The sequence below is a fragment of the Oncorhynchus masou genome, chromosome 27 (assembly GCF_036934945.1).
Source record: "Oncorhynchus masou masou isolate Uvic2021 chromosome 27, UVic_Omas_1.1, whole genome shotgun sequence".
NCBI classification, from domain to species: Eukaryota; Metazoa; Chordata; class Actinopteri; order Salmoniformes; family Salmonidae; genus Oncorhynchus; species Oncorhynchus masou.
Window position 1 is genome coordinate 52527188 of NC_088238.1, and position 19511 is coordinate 52546698.

Below are 19511 nucleotides of genomic sequence, written 5' to 3' on the forward strand. Positions count from 1 at the left end.
ACAATGATATCTCCATATGCATCAGAGTCACATCTTTCCTGGATATTTTACAGCTTGTGTCGAGCATAAAGGATCGAGGACCAAAGTGCTGTTATAGAGCACTTTATATAATCAGACCTCTTTCATTTTCTTGAAAATCTTAGCCTAACAAGTGGTTGTGCTTTTTGCAATTGTCTTTAATAAAAAGGTAGGCCTATGGCATAACCTCTCAGACCCCCTCAATTCGAGTCTTGGTTTTAACCTTCACTGACATGGAGTTAAGCTATTTAAAGAATGCATGGTGGGTTGAGGAAATGACCGATAAAGCTATGGATATAGCAGCCTAATTTTGGCCTACCTCATTTTTTAAATAGGAAAAAATCGTCTCCAACCCAAGGTCCTCTTGTTGTTAGTATAGTGTAAATAAAATGAAGACTGTTGAAATGAATGATGCCTACTGGAATGTGCCTACTTTCAGCACCATGAATTGTCAATTTCCGAACGATTGTGCCTTGGCTGTTGCTTCAAGTTTCAGCACCACAATGTAAGTTACTCGAATCTGGCTTTTACTGTGAGGTCGATAACCCTGAGAAATAGGCCTACATCATGGGCAAGAAACATATTGTTTTTAATCAAATCTATTATAGTAGTAGCAAGCTCTGGATAAGAGCGTCTGCTAAATGACTTAAATGTAATGTAAATGTAAGCTATCAAAGTTGACCCCCAGTCCTCCTTCTCAAACTGAACAGAACATAGACTATAGGCTAGTATGTGCACAAGATAGGGAATGTTTTGGACGAGGCTTAATAAATAAAAACATTTGGAAGAAGCCTTTGACTCCTCCTGAACTACCACTGAAAGCACATCCATTGTTGGACAGCACACAACAAAACGTTTTTCATCAGCAAGAGCATAGCAGGCCGGGCTCAGGGTTGCTATATCCATCACAGTGTTTAATACAGCTTAGTTTTATGTACACCATCCCAGCGACTATATTAGAAATTTACCTTTGTTCTGTGCTTCTCTGAGCATGCACTTTGTAGCCTGTAGCCTATTTGCTATGGATCATGTGATTGAGGCCACATAAATAGCCTATAGGCTCACTTGATATTGCACACCCAGCAGAGAATCAGAAATGAGGGATGGCATCAGGCATAGCCTAATAAGCTACTAATTCTAAAATACTGAGAAACATTGACATTTCATCAATTACAAATGACATGACCCTCCCCTGGAGGAGATTTTACAAAGACTAAACACTCCCCTTGACTGAAGTTGAAAAAGCATGGCCATTTTCCTCCAGGGACCCATTATGTAAATGTTGAACCATCCCTTAGTGAAAGTAATAGTGATGATAGTGGTGATAGTGATGATAGTGATAGTGGTGATGGTGGTAGTGATAGTGATGATGGTGGTAGTGATAGTGATGATGGTGGTAGTGATAGTGATGATAGTCATAGTGGTGATAGTGATGTCAGTGATAGTGGTGATGGTGGTAGTGATGATGGTGGTAGTGATAGTGATGATGGTGGTAGTGATAGTGATGATGGTGATAGTGATAGTGATGATGGTGGTAGTGATAGTGATGATGGTGGTAGTGATAATGATGTTGGTGGTAGTGATAATGATGTTGGTGGTAGTGATAGTGATGATGGTGGCAGCGATAGTGATAGTAATGATAGTGATAGTGGTGATAGGGATAGTGTTGATAGTGATAGTGGTGATAGTGGTAGTGATAGTGATGATGGTGGTAGTGATATTGATGATGGTGATAGTGATTATGGTGATAGTAATGATAGTAATGATAGTGATAGTGGTGATAGTGATAGTCGTGATAGTGATGATGGTGGTAGTGATAGTGATGATGGTGGTAATTATAGTGATGATGGTGATAGTGATAGTGGTGATAGTGATAGTGGTGATAGTGATGATGGTGGTAGTGATAGTGGTGATAGTGATGATGGTGGTAGTGATAGTGAAGATGGTGATAGTGATGATGGTGATAGTTATGATAGTGATAGTGGTGATAGTGATAGTCGTGATAGTGATAGTGATGATCGTGATGATGGTGATAGTGATAGTGATGATGGTGATAGTAATGATAGTGATGATAGTGGTGATAGTGATAGTCGTGAATGTGATGATAATGATGATGGTGGTAGTGATAGTGATGATGGTGGTAATGATAGTGATGATGGTGATAGTGATGATAGTGATAGTGGTGATAGTGATAGTGATGATAGTGATGATGGTGGTAGTGATAGTGATGATGGTGATGATGGTGGTAGTGATGATTGTGAAAGTCGTGATAGTGATGATAGTGATGATGGTGGTGGTGATGATAGTGATGATAGTGGTGATGGTGATAGTGGTGATAGTGATAGTCATGATAGTGATAGTGATGATGGTGGTAGTGATAGTGATGATGGCGGTAATGATAGTGATGATAGTGATAGTGGCGATAGTGATAGTGGTGATAGTGATAGTGATGATAGTGATGATGGTGGTAGTGGTGATGGTGATAGTGATAGTGGTGATAGTGATAGTGTTACTATAATTTAATTATGTCAATGTGCTTTCATCAATTGAAAGCCCTTAATCCATTTTATAAGAGTTTGTAAGATTTCTTGTTTGCATAAAATAGATGCAGACCAGTCTTTAAATAATAGGTAATAGAATTTATTCTCAGAGCGCACTGCCACTTAATCACGTGAGGCAGTTTATATACAGATCATGACGTCATTTCACAGCTTTAACAGAATCCCCTCCTCTCGACCGGGACAAAGTAAGGTGAAAAGTTCATTCTGACTTACTAACACACTCCCAGATAACTTTTGACCCCTCAACATAATCGATCACCACTGAACTGACAGTTTTAATTAACAGAAAACCTAGGAATGCACTCACTACCTTATCTAAAAACCCCAGAGCTAAGTTTCAGTTGGGTCAACCATAGGCTAACGACCTTATGTGTTTACACAGTCCACAACCCATTTGTTTCTGCCTAGTTGGAATGGTGCTCATTAACTTTTATTACTCCTTGTCCGTGTCACACAATCCCTTCTTATGAACTCATATTGTCAATCACTTATAAAACAAAGTATAAGTTTACCTAGTTACAATTCTATTTAAAATGGGGATATTGTTTATTCATTTCTCCAAAATAAATTCAACAGATAGTGATGATAGTGATAGTGATGATAGTGATGATGGTGGTAGTGATAGTGATGATGGTGATAGTAACAGTGATGATAGTGAAAAGTCATGGTTTCTACAGACGTGTGGATTCAGTGTTTATAGTAACGCCTCGGAAGAACACTCACCAAGACGGTTGGCAATAAAAAGCAGAAAATGGACGCCCCCTTCTTCTTCACAAATTGCCTGGGCCTTCTGTTTCTTTAACAGAGACAAATCGTTTCACACATTTTTAAATTTGCAAATAGAAGTGTTTGCGACGTGGGGCCTGTAGCTGGAGGCCAAGAGGCTTGTTGACGACACACGCTTCATTTGTGGCAGCCGATCAATAGTCTCCTTCTCCTCCTCGACTTCATCTGCACTGATATGAAAGGACTGGAGAGGTGAAAAGCAGATTGCGTACACCTTTACTGTGTTGTCAGGTCAGTTCACTTGATTGAGACGGGACTATTTTACACTATTCATCTATTTTAGACTGTGAGATACTCTTTCCCAGTTTGAGGCTGTGAGTAATTTCTCATCTTTTGACTCTCATCTTGTTTCCATGCTCTCCCTGGCTCCCAAGTCTTCCTCTCGCCTGACATGAACAGCTGTCACTCTATCATAGATACTGGTCATCAATCAAGAACAGCTTTTTTTTGACAAACTCCATCGAAATAAGATAGAGATGCAGTCTATCATTCCATTAGAAGATCATTGGGGCAGATATGCTACAAAGAAAGCATGGATATGATAGAGGGAAAGAGAGTGTTTAATCTACGAGTCTGATATCACACTATAGAAACTATACAGGCTCTCCATATAGCGGACATGAGTCAGTCATGGGCACGTGATGAGGTTGCACCGCCTGAGCACTTCGAAAACAGTGTCTACCCTCAGCCCAAAAATTGACTGTCCTCTTGGTCTAACAGTCTATGATGTTGGTTGCTCCCATGGAAGTTCATATCCTGCGGTTTAAACCTACGTATTGCCGTCCACTTTCCATGGGCCTCTTCTTCCTTATCAACTACATCCAGGGGTATGTGTAATCACTGTCCCCACCATCCCTCTTAATATAAGGTCCCTGGTACTGCGCCAGTCAGCTAAAACCAACTCATGATTAACACAGCCAATTTTATGGCACCAGCAGGCCCTGCAGACAAAGGTACTGGCAGAGAGAGGACGTACCCCATCAATAAGCCTTATAAAAGCTCCGGTTGGCTTTTTATCTTTTGACCTCTCAGATCTGCCAGCACCCACTGGGAGGGCCCCTCTACTTCTTAAGGGCCCCTCTACATCCTAAGGGCCCCTCTACTTCCTAAGGGTCCCTCTACTTCCTAAGGGCCACTCTACATCCTAAGGGCCCCTCTACTTCCTAAGGGCCCCTCTACTTCCTAAGGGCCACTCTACATCCTCAGGGCCCCTCTACATCCTAATGGCCCCTCTACACCTCTACATCCTAAGGGCCCCTCTACTTCCCCCTCTACATCCTAAGGGCCCCTCTAAATCCTAAGGGACCCTCTAATTCCCCCTCTACATCCTAAGGGCCCCTCTACTTCCGAAGGGTCCTTCTACTTCCTAACGGCCCCTCTACTTCCTAAGGGCCACTCTACATCATAAGGGCCCCTCTACATCCTAATGGCTCCTCTACACCTCTACATCCTAAGGGCCCTTCTACTTCCCCCTCTACATCCTAAGGGCCCCTTTACATCCTAAGGGCCCCTCTACTCCCCCCTCTACATCCTAAGGGCCTCTCTACTTCCTAAGGGCCCCTCTACTTCCTAAGGGCCCCTCTACTTCCCCCTCTACATCCTAAGGGCCCCTCTACATCCTAAGGGCCCCTCTACTTCCTAAGGGCCCCTCTACTTCCTAAGCCCGCCCCTGGTGGAAGAAACAGAGGCTTCTCTTCTAAAAGCCTTTGTTGATCGTTGTGATCACGTCTCTGATAAAAGTCAAGTGTACCTGGGGTACTTTGTTTTCCCACCGTGGGACCGCCAGCAGAATTACAACGAGACACACGTCTGGGAGGAAGAGGAATATGTGGGGGTTGTTTTTGTCGATATTGTTGTTATTTTTCCCTTCCAATCTCTTTGGAGACGCAGGGGTTTTTAGTTGATATTAGGAGGTACTGATTGGCTGGGGAAATTGTGCCGAGCGTCCGGCGATGCCGACAGCGGCTGAAGGAGAGGATCATATTTCAAGGTGAAGAGGGTTGGTTGGTGTGGCGGGCTGGCTGCCAGCCTTTTGTTAGGTTTAATTCTGCCTCCTGTCCACTGTTGTTTGGCGGGCGGATTTGTTATTGGCACTGGGATCGGGTTTCTCTACTCTGCTCTGCCTACTCTACTCTGCCTAACCTGAACACCAAGCCTCCTGAGCGGTCATGCATTTGAAAGCTGAACAAACAGAATAAAAATGCACATTCTTAGCATCCTCGAACGGGGAAGAAAGGTCCTCACACACATGCACAGCACAGGTAGACAGTCAGCAACTTTTCAGCACCTTCTGAGTCCAAGTCTCATCGTACACACATTACAGACACAAAGACTTGTCTTCTCATTGTTGGTGTGACAGTACATGAAAGACTGTCTTACTGAGAGACAGCCACGAGACAACCACTGTCTTACTGAGAGACAGCCATGAGACAGCCACTGTCTTACTGAGAGACAGCCACGAGACAGCCACTGTCTTACTGAGAGACAGCCACGAGACAGCCACTGTCTTACTGAGAGACAGCCACGAGACAGCCACTGTCTTACTGAGAGACAGCCATGAGACAGCCACTGTCTTACTGAGAGACAGCCATGAGACAGCCACTGTCTTACTGAGAGACAGCCACGAGACAGCCACTGTCTTACTGAGAGACAGCCACGAGACAGCCACTGTCTTACTGAGAGACAGCCATGAGACAGCCACTGTCTTACTGAGAGACAGCCATGAGACAGCCACTGTCTTACTGAGAGACAGCCATGAGACAGCCACTGTCTTACTGAGAGACAGCCATGAGACAGCCACTGTCTTACTGAGAGACAGCCATGAGACAGCCACTGTCTTACTGAGAGACAGCCATGAGACAGCCACTCTCTTACTGAGAGACAGCCACGAGACAGCCACTGTCTTACTGAGAGACAGCCATGAGACAGCCACTGTCTTACTGAGAGACAGCCACGAGACAGCCACTGTCTTACTGAGAGACAGCCATGAGACAGCCACTGTCTTACTGAGAGACAGCCATGAGACAGCCACTGTCTTACTGAGAGACAGCCATGAGACAGCCACTGTCTTACTGAGAGACAGCCATGAGACAGCCACTGTCTTACTGAGAGACAGCCATGAGACAGCCACTGTCTTACTGAGAGACAGCCTCGAGACAGCCACTGTCTTACTGAGAGACAGCCATGAGACAGCCACTGTCTTACTGAGAGACAGCCATGAGACAGCCACTGTCTTACTGAGAGACAGCCATGAGACAGCCACTGTCTTACTGAGAGACAGCCATGAGACAGCCACTGTCTTACTGAGAGACAGCCTCGAGACAGCCACTGTCTTACTGAGAAACAGCCATGAGACAGCCACTGTCTTACTGAGAGACAGCCATGAGACAGCCACTGTCTTACTGAGAGACAGCCACGAGACAGCCACTGTCTTACTGAGAGACAGCCATGAGACAGCCACTGTCTTACTGAGAGAAAGCCACGAGACAGCCACTGTCTTACTGAGAGACAGCCATGAGACAGCCACTGTCTTACTGAGAGACAGCCATGAGACAGCCACTGTCTTACTGAGAGACAGCCACAAGACAGCCACTGTCTTACTGAGAGACAGCCATGAGACAGCCACTGTCTTACTGAGAGACAGCCATGAGACAGCCACTGTCTTACTGAGAGACAGCCATGAGACAGCCACTGTCTTACTGAGAGACAGCCATGAGACAGCCACTGTCTTACTGAGAGACAGCCATGAGACAGCCACTGTCTTACTGAGAGACAGCCATGAGATAGCCACTGTCTTACTGAGAGACAGCCACGAGACAGCCACTGTCTTACTGAGAGACAGCCACGAGACAGCCACTGTCTTACTGAGAGACAGCCATGAGACAGCCACTGTCTTACTGAGAGACAGCCATGAGACAGCCACTGTCTTACTGAGAGACAGCCATGAGACAGCCACTGTCTTACTGAGAGACAGCCACGAGACAGCCACTGTCTTACTGAGAGACAGCCACTGTCTTACTGAGAGACATCCACTGTCTTACTGAGAGACAGCCACTGTCTTACTGAGAGACAGCCACTGTCTTACTGAGAGACAGCCACTGTCTTACTGAGAGACAGCCATGAGACAGCCACTGTCTTACTGAGAGACAGCCACTGTCTTACTGAGAGACAGCCACTGTCTTACTGAGAGACAGCCACGGGTCATGTGAAAGGACCGGCTGAGTGTGTGAAGATTGTTCCCCAGAGAGTCATGCCAAGATTGGGCTATCTTTCATAAGTCCCAGCTGGTTGGCTCAGTGAACATTCTCTGTTTTAATATTTCTGACTGTGCTTGCTACAGGAACACTACTTAAAACACAGTGGAGTCTCTGAGTAACTCACTGAAAGCTAGAGAGAACCAGAAAGAGAGGAACCAAATATATTGGGATATGTGTCTTGATTAGTAGCAAAGCCAAGTAGGACCCTTCAACTACAGCAGTTGCCTATGGAAAATGGGATATAGAATAGTGCCCCTTACCTTTGAGATCCAGGTTGCGGGCTCCATTGGAGTGCTGGGTGACGGTGCGGGAGTCGATCTTGAGCGTGTGCACGTTGTTGGCGTCCCGGGAGACCACCACGTTGTGCCACTGGTTGTCATTGAGCGGCTTGTCCGAGTTACCCTTCATCAGCGATGGTCCGTTGCCGAGGTCAAAGACGTAATGGACGTAACTATAAACACAGGATGTAAGAGACTGTTAGTAAATGACTGTAGGTGTGTGTGTGTGTGTGTGTGTGTGTGTGTGTGTGTGTGTGTGTGTGTGTGTAACACCTCATCCATCACATTCAGTCAGTGTGAGCAAACCAAAATCAAAATGTCACCCACAGAACAAAGTTCTTTGAAATAAGTGTAAACCAGAGAGAGGCAGATCTCGCCAAGCATGCTGAAGAATTTGGTGTTTGGCTCTTTTGAAAAATATCCCTGGGTCTTTTGAAAAAAAGTTTTGTGTTTTGAACAACTCCATGGAGATGCCATTTCAGTATAGTTAAGCCTGTTCAATGGAGGAGCCCGGAGTTCAAGGTGACAGGGTGAGTCAGTCCAACCCATATTATATTTAAACAGTATCCTTTCACTCAGCCTCCAGCAGTAGATGACCCTACTTCACATTCAGTAATATACAGCTTCTCAGAAAAGATATACTTTGAAATGTACATAACGCATGTTTCCTCTGAGACACTCTGAAAGAACCTTTTCCCTTCTGTTTGCCCCGAGGCGGACATGGTGGCATAGCTTGTTCATGCGCAAAATGATTTGCTTTTGTGTCGTCTGGTGATGACTGTTTTGCCTGAGCAATGTTTATCGAATGTGTTTACTCCTTTTGCCTTGTCTTTGTGTGTGCTGAAAAAGAAGTTTGGGCTCCTTTGTGTCGTAACAATGCCAGGCGTGGAGGAAGAGGTGAAGGGAGATACATGCAACACAACGAGGACTTTTCATACATGCCGTAAGACTGGATGAATAGGCTGGCGACAGCAGGGAATCTAACGCACCAATCAGAGCGGTGCTATTTCAGGGTTCCTTTTCTTCAAAGCCTTCATTCAGAGTTTTAACAAGTAAATTACAATTTTAAGGCCAATTAAATAGCTTTCGTTCAGTCTGTTTACATTATGGGGTATATGGATTGTGTGTACAGCTGGATGGGCGTCTGGTCTTTACAATGAAGAAAGTGGAATATTTTCTCCAATTTCTATTTCCTCCCCATAATTATAGCCTTTCTGGCCATTCATGGAGCTATAAACCAAAGTGATTATTAATGCTCCCTGAGAAATAGAGGGAACTGCCTCCAACCAGCTCTGATTCACAGTACCGCATTATACCCAAACTCCCTACTCTATCTTAGTGGAACGGATGTAGGACTTTATCATTTTCACCTCATCTACATCTTACAATATTTTCACGCAAATAATTGTTTTATGCTTTATTGTGTGATTAAGATGTGCCACACTTGGAATGGTAGGCCATGTGGGAAGAATGATCTAAACTTCACCAAATTTCATTTTTCAGGGTAACCTCATGTCATGTCCTTATCAGTAAGGACCAATCAGCGGTCCAGACTCACCCTTTGACCAGCTCCACAACGATGAAGTCGCTGCCGTCCCCCGAGTTGAAGAGCAACAGGCCGTCCGACGTGGTGGTCTTAAACTGGAAGAAGAGGTGCATGGAGGCGTAGGCCTGCAAAGTAGCCAACGCCAGGTAGCTCGCTTTCGTTCGAAACGTCACCGGATCGGCAATGATGTGGCGCATGCCGAAGCGAGCGTTGAGTTCACAGTAGGAGATGTCGCCGTTCTTGCACTGGTCCAGGTAGGGCACACCGTTGACCGTCAGGCCCTGGAGGTGACCGATGAAGTTAGAGGGCACCACAGAGATGAAGCGGCGCTCTGTCATGATGCCCGTCTCAATGTTGTGGAACTCCAGACGGGTGTGGGCCCCTGTCATTTGGCCTGGAGGGTGAAAGAGGACAGGGGAATATGTTGGGATTATAGGCCCGAGTTCCTCCTCATTTTCCTAACCATGTGGCCTGATCAGGACAAGCTTTAGGCCCAGGTAATGATATGTATACGGATGGAATATGTGGGTTACATGCTTTGATGATGTTATCGCTTCCTAGTAATGAACAGTAATGAGCTTGGCCAAGCGGCTTATTACAAATAACCCCGTCCTAAACATGGTCAGCCCCAGAGGACTTCTCGGGGCGGTTTGTGACCACCACAAACCGGTTCAAACTGACACTGGCAACTTAAGGAATAACTTCACAGGGTCATTTTTAGCCCCATGCCTAATCATATCCCCTCTCTCTTGCATTCCTCTCACCTCTCACCCCCTTCATCCCTCCATTCTACCCAACAGGGGGGTAGTGGCAGACAGTGGAGAGTGGACACTGACCTTCTACCGTCACATTGTCCACAGAGAGTTGGAGGTTCTTTCCTCTGCGTACCACTTTCACCGTGTGCCACTCGTTGTCGTTGAGCTTTTGGCCGGCGAAGACCGTCTCGGGGCCTTTACCTGGAGGGAGAGAGCTAGAGTCACCTCCCCATCAGAAAGGGTGTGGCACACTGTAGCAGCCACTCTCAGCGACTCAAGTCCTCAGAGGAGATACTGTACACGGCTTACGGAGATAACCTGCACAAACACACACAGTTTTCACACAAATAAAAAATGTGCTACAGTACAGTCACACACACACACACACACACACACACACACACACACACACACACACACACACACACACACACACACACACACACACACACACACACACACACACACACACACACACACACACACACACACACACACACACACACACACAGAAATACATGTACAGAGTAGTATTGTACTAGAAGGCATGTCTGTCATGTCTTCCATGTCTGTCATGTCTGTCATGTCTTCCATGTCTGTCATGTCTGTCATGTCTTCCATGTCTGTCATGTCTTCCATGTCTGTCATGTCTGTCATGTCTTCCATGTCTGTCATGTCTGTCATGTCTCCCATGTCTGTCATGTCTGTCATGTCTTCCATGTCTGTCATGTCTTCCATGTCTGTCATGTCTGTCATGTCTTCCATGTCTGTCATGTCTGTCATGTCTGTCATGTCTTCCATGTCTGTCATGTCTGTCATGTCTGTCATGTCTGTCACATAACCTCTAACCCAGGAAGAAAGACTCATAAACAGACAACCCAGAATCATACAGGAACAGCGGGATACCATCAAAGACAAAGCTGGAGGGAAGCTAGGTGTTGCAGTTATTGAACAAGCCTATCATGGTAAAGTGAGGATATGGTCGTGGACAGCAGAGATGAGAGGTAGAACTATTTATAGCTATGGCCTGTAGGACTAGTGGAGCTGTGTAATTGCCATATGAGTCTTTGCCAGACTGAGTAGAGTAAGTGTAGATCAGACTGAGGATGAGGTGGCTCAGCTGCATTGAATCCCCATCTCCCCTCATTTCACTTCCCCTCTAGTATAATACTACTCACTACTCCCATCTCCTCTCCTCTCCTCTCCTCCCCTCTCCTCTCCTCCCCTCTCCTCTCCTCCCATCTCCTCTCCTCTCCTCCCCTCTCCTCTCCTCCCCTCTCCTCTCCTCTCCTCTCCTCTCCTCTCCTCTCCTCCCCCTCTCCTCTCTCTCCTCTCCCTCCCCTCTCCTCTCCTCTCCTCTCCTCCCCTCCCCTCCCCTCCCCTCTCCCCTCTCCCTCCTCTCCTCTCCCTCCCCCTCCCCCTCCCCTCCCTCTCCTTCCCTCCCCTCTCCTCTCCTCTCCTCTCCCTCCCCTCTCCCCTCCCCTCCTCTCCCTCCTCTCCTCTCCTCCCTCTCCCTCTCCTCCCCTCCCCTCTCCCTCCCTCCCTCCCCTCTCCCTCTCTCCCCTCCTCCCCTCTCCTCCCCCTCCCCCCCTCTCCTCTCCCCTCTCCTCTCCTCTCCTCTCCCCCTCCTCCCTCTCCTCCCTCTCCTCTCCCCTCTCTCCTCTCCCTCCTCTCTCTCTCCTCTCCTCTCTCCTCCTCTCCTCTCCTCTCCTCTCCCCTCCTCCTCTCCCTCCCCTCTCCCTCCCCTCCTCCCCTCCCCTCTCCTCTCCTCTCCCTCTCCTCTCCTCCCCCTCCCCCTCTCCTCTCCTCTCCCTCTCCCTCTCTCCTCCCCTCCCCTCTCCTCTCCCTCCCCTCCCCCCCCTCCTCTCCTCTCCTCCCCCTCTCCTCTCCTCTCCTCCCCTCCCCTCCCCTCTCCTCTCCTCTCCTCTCCTCTCCTCTGATTATTAAAGATGTATTTACTGTAGTGACTTCTTTCCTCTCTCTCTCGCCAATTGGGCCCAGCACTATTTATAGTTTTTCCAATGACACGGACCAATTATATCAAGTGTGGCAGGGAATGAGTGAGCGAGTGACAGAGTAAAATAGTGATGGTTATTGATGAAGTCAGCAGAACTGAATCAGCCTGTCCTTGAGGTGTATTATGCTTATTATGTTTTGAATGAGCGATGTCATGACGACGGCTAATTGTGCTAGCGCTAACAGTTGCAGCGAAGGGCTCCATGTTTACACATTCAAGGCAGGATAATTCCTTTTACTAAAAGGGCAATACATTAAAAACTAACCAACGGGAAGAGGAAATTAAATAATTAGACTACGCAATACAGTAGCACAGCCTAAGAGGCTGAAACAAAAGGTTAACCCTGACGACGGGCAACTCGCAGTATTTCATGATGGCAATCACCGAGGCAAAGAGAACAGTGATTAGTAGGGAAAATAATGGGTCTGTAAACATAATGAGGGATTCTTCCACTCCACTGCCTGGTGGAACCAACCCAAATAGTACAGTGCCCCGAGGAAGCCAGTCACTTCCATTGAAGACCTACTGCAGGCTATTGTACGATATCCTGACTACCACTGTGCAACAACTGGTTAAAGGGCACATTTGTTATGGTTGGAAAACAACAAATCAAGCAGTGGCCATCCAACACTGTTAAGGCCTGATGTTTTGTTTATGCAAGAAGAAAATCCAATATTACAAATCTGTCTGTTTATTTTTGCGACTGGCGATGCGTGGTGGCTGCAGGTGCCTGGTGGATAATGGAGTGTGGCTTGGTGGAATGAGATTGTCCCCCCCCAGTTGTGTGTGAAATGATTTAGTTTTGAGGGAAAAAAAGGGTTTTATCAATTGATAGCCCATATGCGCAAACACACACGACACGCGCATACACGCACGCACACACACACACACACACACACACACACACACACACACACACACACACACACACACACACACACACACACACACACACACACACACACACACACACACACACACACACTCACACTCACACACACAGGATAACCGTTTTCCCATTAACTGTTGTTACCTTTCTCCCTGGCTTTTTGTCTGAAGCCACGGAATTGGATAGAGAGACGTTTAATCACACAATTTGAAAAGTAAATATGTGGCAAAGTCCCCTACTGCAGAGAGAGAGAACAGGAGAACGAGTTTAAGATAAACTGCTTGAGAGAGAGCTTATGAACAAGAGAATGGGAGAGAAAGAGAGAGAACGAATGGACAATAGATTTTGATGTACCACTGGAACACTTTCGGAGCCTGCAGAGCATAATTCATGGAAGATTGTTCCTCTGGGATATAGTCCATGTGCTATTTATCTGCCCCAGCCACAAGAGTCCAGAAGGGGCTATCTCTAAGAGCACAAGAGGCCTGAAGAGAACATGGGGGATAACTCTAAGGGGCACAAGAGGCCAGAAGGGGCTATCTCTAAGAGCACAAGAGGCCTGAAGAGAGCATGGGGGATAACTCTAAGAGCACAAGAGGCCAGAAGGGGATAACTCTAAGAGCACAAGAGGCCAGAAGGGGCTATCTCTAAGAGCACAAGAGGCCTGAAGAGAGCATGGGGGATAACTCTAAGAGCACAAGAGGCCAGAAGGGGATAACTCTAAGAGCACAAGAGGCCAGAAGGGGCTATCTCTAAGAGCACAAGAGGCCTGAAGAGAGCATGGGGGATAACTCTAAGGGGCACAAGAGGCCAGAAGAGAGCATGAGGGCTAACGCTAAGGAGCACAGAGGACACATCAGGCTAAAATCGCAGGCCATAACAATGAAGGTCTCATCGTGCCTGCTACCCTGAGAGAACACCAGAAAGAGGTTTGGGGGCAGATAACAATGCAATGGGTCATATTAGCTTGAAGCTAATACACAGTAACCCTACTGTAGCTAGCTAGTAGCTAATGGGTTATCCAATTAGTTTTACCCCATTAGCTTGGAGCTAATGCACTGTAAAAGCATGCAGCACTACTGCAGCTAGCTAGCAGCTAATGGGTACTTCAATCCCCATAATGCTATGGCTCTACCACATGCTACTTATCCAACTGACAGGCTGATTGGGCTAAAGTAGCTAGCTAGCTAATAGCTAATGGGCACTTCAATCCACATATTGCTTTTGCTCTACTACCTGTACGCCTAACTGGCAGGCTGCTTAATGCTGACGTTTGACCATCTTCTAATGCCCAGGTAATGAAGACAGCAAACAGGCTAGGGGAGAGGGCTTAGGGCTAAATGAGGATGTAAACCGCATTGCTGCAGTGTCAGCCAGCCTCACTCATCTCCGTAGAAACAAGGCAAATCATTAATAAAAGCAGCGGTATTAAAATGGAATTCATTTTAAGAGCGAATCCACTTTCTCTTTTTGTCGCTCTCCCTTTGTCACTGAGATCAATGGGAGAACGACCACTGATCATATTAACAGAGGAGGTCATTCTCTCACTTGTTCTCTCGTTGTCACACCCTGACCATAGTTTGCTTTGTATGTTTATATGTTTTGTTTGGTCATGGTGTGATCTGAGTGGGCATTCTATGTTACATGTCTAGTTTGTCTATTTCTATGTTTGGCCTGATATGGTTCTCAATCAGAAGCAGGTGTTAGTCATTGTCTCTGATTGGGAACCATATTTAGGTAGCCTGTTTGGTGTTGGGTTTTGGGGGTGATTGTTCCTGACTCTGTGTTTGTTGCACCAGATAGGTCTGTTTCTTCACATTTCTTGTTTTGTAGATTGTTCATCTTTATTAAAGATGTTTACCAGTAACCACGCTGTGTTTTGGTCCGCCTCTCTTTCCCCAGAAGAAAACCGTTACACTCGTTCATTCTCTGTTATCTCACATTAATTCTCCATCTATCTCACACTCCATCCCTCCCTCCCCCATATTGTCTGTCCTCAAGGTGGACGGTATAAAGTTTGGTGTTTTGGTCGGTATTGGAAGCTCCTGTTTTAGCCATCTGGTTTAATGTGGATGTCATTTACTGTGTGGAGGACCCGTCAGCAGGATGGATGAGATGTGTTACATTCATAAGCTTTTTCCCAATTAACAATAGTCGATTAATCAATTATCACAGTATTTCTATGTAAATACCATTGATTAATGCACACTAATCGATGAATGCGCCCATTTAATCAGCGGCTATTTGTTGCAGTGCAGTGCATCATTCCCACAAGTTAACTCAGGGTTAAGAGGCAAGGAGAAGTAAAGCTCTCCATTTTGGCTTGACCACTAGGGTATGGAGAGATGGGTGTACTTTGACCAACTCAACTGGACCCAGAGCCACAGTTTCTCCCCAACACATAGAACCATTTATCAGCCACAACACCTTTGAAACAGTGGAACTGAGAGTCTCTACACCGATCTTCTCGAACCAACATCTCCTCTAAGTCTCAGTCTCGTCTCACAAGAGATGAGATGAGAAACTAGGCTGTTGCGTGGCACGACCGCTGCGAATCCCGCACAGGCGGCACCATGGCATCGTTAACCGAGAGGAATCCTGACATGGCTGGGAGTCTAAATGGGCCGCAGCAAAGCATTGTGGGACGCCTCGGGGAGCAACAGCCTGTCTCCAAGAGAAAGAGAGTTCAGGACCTATCAGCGCTGCAAGGAGACAGGGTCACACCCTCAGGGGCTGCGGTGCGATAGTGTCACTATTACTAGACGCCACAAGCACGTCACGACTCCTTGGGGTGAGAGTCAAATGTGTTCCATGGGGTCGCTGAAGCATGTGTAAATCATGGAGCCGAAGGTCAGAGGGCACTGCAGGGGATATAAGTCTGTGTCACTGAGTCAAGGGTTTGGGATTATGTTTAGCCATTGAGACGCTGTCTACTGCTTTGCATGGCAGAGACTCCATGGTTTGAGGCAGTTCTGAAGCTATTTTGTTTTCATGTATGGTTTTTATACCGCACAGGCAATAATACATTTTATGCTCGACTGTCAATGATAACTTTTGAAATGTGATTCATACATTTGTTTCAAGGGTTGCATAAACATAGAAGGAGTCATTTTGGTTTTCATTTTCTCAATCTGTTTCCACTGCTTAACAAAGCAACTACAGGTCATACGTCTTCCTAATTGCCTATTTCATCTTTTCAAACTCTCACCTTTATAGTTCGTAGAGTTTAGCCTACAGTAGCCCATAGAGATTGCCTGACTCAAAATCCATACAAGGGGGAATAATAATGAGGACCTAGCCGGATGTTGAGGTGGCAATTCAGCAGTACAGCCACGCGTGGCCTCCCAGGGAGAGGAACAGCATTGGGCCCGCATCCACTAATTAAAATGGGCTTCAGACAAATTCTCCCTCCTCTTTTTCCTCTCCCCATTCTCAGCTCAGCAGCCCCCCTTTGAGGATGGAGGGAGGATGCCGACGCTCAGGACCCGTTGCACGGTCTGTGTGTGTGTGTGTGTGTGTGTGTGTGTGTGTGTGTGTGTGTGTGTGTGTGTGTGTGTGTGTGTGTGTGTGTGTGTGTGTGTGTGGGTGTGCGAGAGAGAGAGAAAAACAAAGACGGAGAGAGAGAAAAAAAAGAGAGAAAGGGAAAGAGAAAGAGAGAGACAGAAAGAGAGAAAGACAGAAAGAGAAAGAGAGAGAGAGAGGGGTGGCAGATGAGTGTAGATCCTGGATGACAGCTATGGATTTTGATCCTGTGTTTTCAGCGCAGTGTGGAAAACGACTGCTAATATCTGCTGACTGGGGGTGATCCTTATAGCCAAGGCACGGTGAGGAATCAAATGATAGAGGAGGGGAGGAGAGAGACTAGCTAATGCAACTCTCCATCTATAGGTGTCTGCTTTACTCCCGAGATAGACAGGTGGCGCGTGATCAAAGAGGAGAGGAGGGTGTGTGTGTGTGTGAGTGTGTGTGTGTGTAGATGCAGAGTTATTTTTCATGGATCTTGCACAGTAAGAAAATGGTTCCCTGCAGTGTTTCCATCTGAAAATAATAACACGGTACTGCAAATATTGGATGAGAAAACACCTTCAAAAAATGAACACACATGCACCTTTTATCACGTCTCTCTCCATCTATCTCACTTTAACACACACACACACACGCACACACACACACACACACACACACACACACACACACACACACACACACACACACACACACACACACACACACACACACACGGTCAGAGCTTGACCACATAGTCCACAAACAGTGTAGATACAGAGGCCACTTTACAACCACTGAAAAGCCACCCCAGGGACCAAGCGCCACGCAGTAGACTGGGGTGATGAGGCTAACAGGAAGCAGCTAAAGAACCTTCAGTGACTCAAGTTATAGGTCTGTGTACTGTACTGTAGGTGTGTACATGCACTGTACCTGAGTCTGAGACTGGGTATATGCATGCTGTGTGGACATGTGTTGTGTGGGTGCCCACACAAACAAATACTACAGTTTACTATAGAATACTACTGTACTTACTATAGAATTCTGTAGTAAACTGTAATAAACTATACTCCCCACTGTAGTATCCCTTGATCATGTGTAGTACTTGCTATAGGATGTTGTAGTATACTGTAGAATACTATACGAAATACTACAGTAATATACACAAGAAAACACTGTCGTAAATACAGAGACAGAGATGTCTGCAAAAACACCACAGTCTGCAAAAACACTACTTTTTTTAAACTATAGTAAATAGTATCGTATCTCATTTGCATATTACCTGCCCATTCTCTTCCCTCATATCCCAATTTGTGCCACCCATTAGTGAGAAATCTAGATGCCAAGTATACACCATATATTTTGTTCCCTACAGGTTATAGAAAAGCGCTGAATAATTAAACAAAACACTTAAAAAACAATACAGTAATTACTATAGTATATACTGTAGTACACTTTTTTAACTACATATTTTATACTATAGTACATTGTAAATAGTACAGTACACTACAGTAAAATAAAACTACAGTGAACATCATAGTATACACAATTTTTTTTATGTGGGTGTCTGAGTGCCAGTCTGCTTTCTGACAGGGTAACACAGGCTGTGCCCTAAAAATGCCTTCTCTGACATTACACAGTCTCATACTGTGTACAGAGACACTAACATGTGGTCTGTGGTTGTGAGGCCGGTTGGACGTACTGCCAAATTCTCTAAAACGATGTTGAAGGTTGCGTATGGTAGAGAAACATTAAATTCTCTGGCAACACTCTGGTGAACATCCCTGCAGATAGCATACCATGTGCACGCTGCCTCAAAACTACAGACATCTGTAGCATTGTGCTGCACAGAATTTGAGAGGAATAACATTTTTGGTCCCATATTTCAGTTCTTGAAACATGGGACCAAAACTTTACATGTTGCGTTTATATTTTGGTTCAGTATAAATAGAACGATCATTTTAATTCTATTGGGTAGACAGGGAGTGAGAGAGATGACGAGATAAGAGAATGGTAAAGTGCGAGAAAAAGGAATATAGAGAAATAGGATGACAGTGAAAGAGGAATAGAGAGAAAGAGGAAGAGAGAGAAAGAGGAATAGAGAGAAAGAGGAAGAGAGAGAAAGAGGGAGAGAGAGAAAGATATAAATGCAGGAAGTGGTTACCAGGTGTCACGGATCCCTCCAGAACTGTGTCATTGCGCACACCTGGTCCCCATTTCCCTGAGTGTAATTGTTTAAACGTGCCCTTTGGTTTCTATTGGGCTGTCGATTATTGTTCCAATGTCCGGTCGTATGAGTTCCTGTGCTGTGTTGTTGTGGCTTTCGTGCTGCATGTATTGGGCAGATGATTACGGGTCTCGTCCCGTGTAGAGTCATTGTGTACGCGTATGTTACGGGTCTCGTCCCGTGTAGAGTCATTGTGTACGTGTATGTTACGGGTCTCGTCCCGTGTAGAGACATTGTGTATGTTACGGGTCTCGTCCCGTGTAGAGTCATTGTGTACGTGTATGTTACGGGTCTCGTCCCGTGTAGAGTCATTGTGTACGTGTATGTTACGGGTCTCGTCCCGTGTAGAGTCATTGTGTATGTTACGGGTCTCGTCCCGTGTAGAGACATTGTGTATGTTACGGGTCTCGTCCCATGTAGAGTCATTGTGTATGTTACGGGTCTCGTCCCGTGTAGAGTCATTGTGTATGTTACGGGTCTCGTCCCATGTAGAGTCATTGTGTATGTTACGGGTCTCGTCCCGTGTAGAGTCATTGTGTATGTTACGGGTCTCGTCCCGTGTAGAGTTATTGTGTACCTGTATGTTACGAGTCTCGTCCCGGTGTATTTATTCAAGGTACTTTTGATTGGGTTTCAACCCTGTGTTTTGTATACGTGTTTGTTTGGTCTTCGGT

The 19511-nt window shown here is 46.0% G+C and overlaps 1 protein-coding gene across 2 annotated transcripts in view; it reads right to left on the reverse strand.

Annotated features, from left to right (window-relative positions):
* LOC135516400 (neurexin-1-like) overlaps positions 1 to 19511 on the reverse strand; it is a 1013356-nt gene that overhangs the window by 519249 nt on the left and 474596 nt on the right. For both annotated transcript variants that reach the window (XM_064940681.1, XM_064940678.1), the window contains 3 exons: positions 10282 to 10401; positions 9458 to 9839; positions 7882 to 8072 (listed from right to left, as the gene is read on the reverse strand). In XM_064940681.1, coding sequence (XP_064796753.1) covers positions 7882 to 8072; positions 9458 to 9839; positions 10282 to 10401 — 693 coding nt within the window. The remainder of the gene's footprint in view (positions 1 to 7881; positions 8073 to 9457; positions 9840 to 10281; positions 10402 to 19511) is intronic.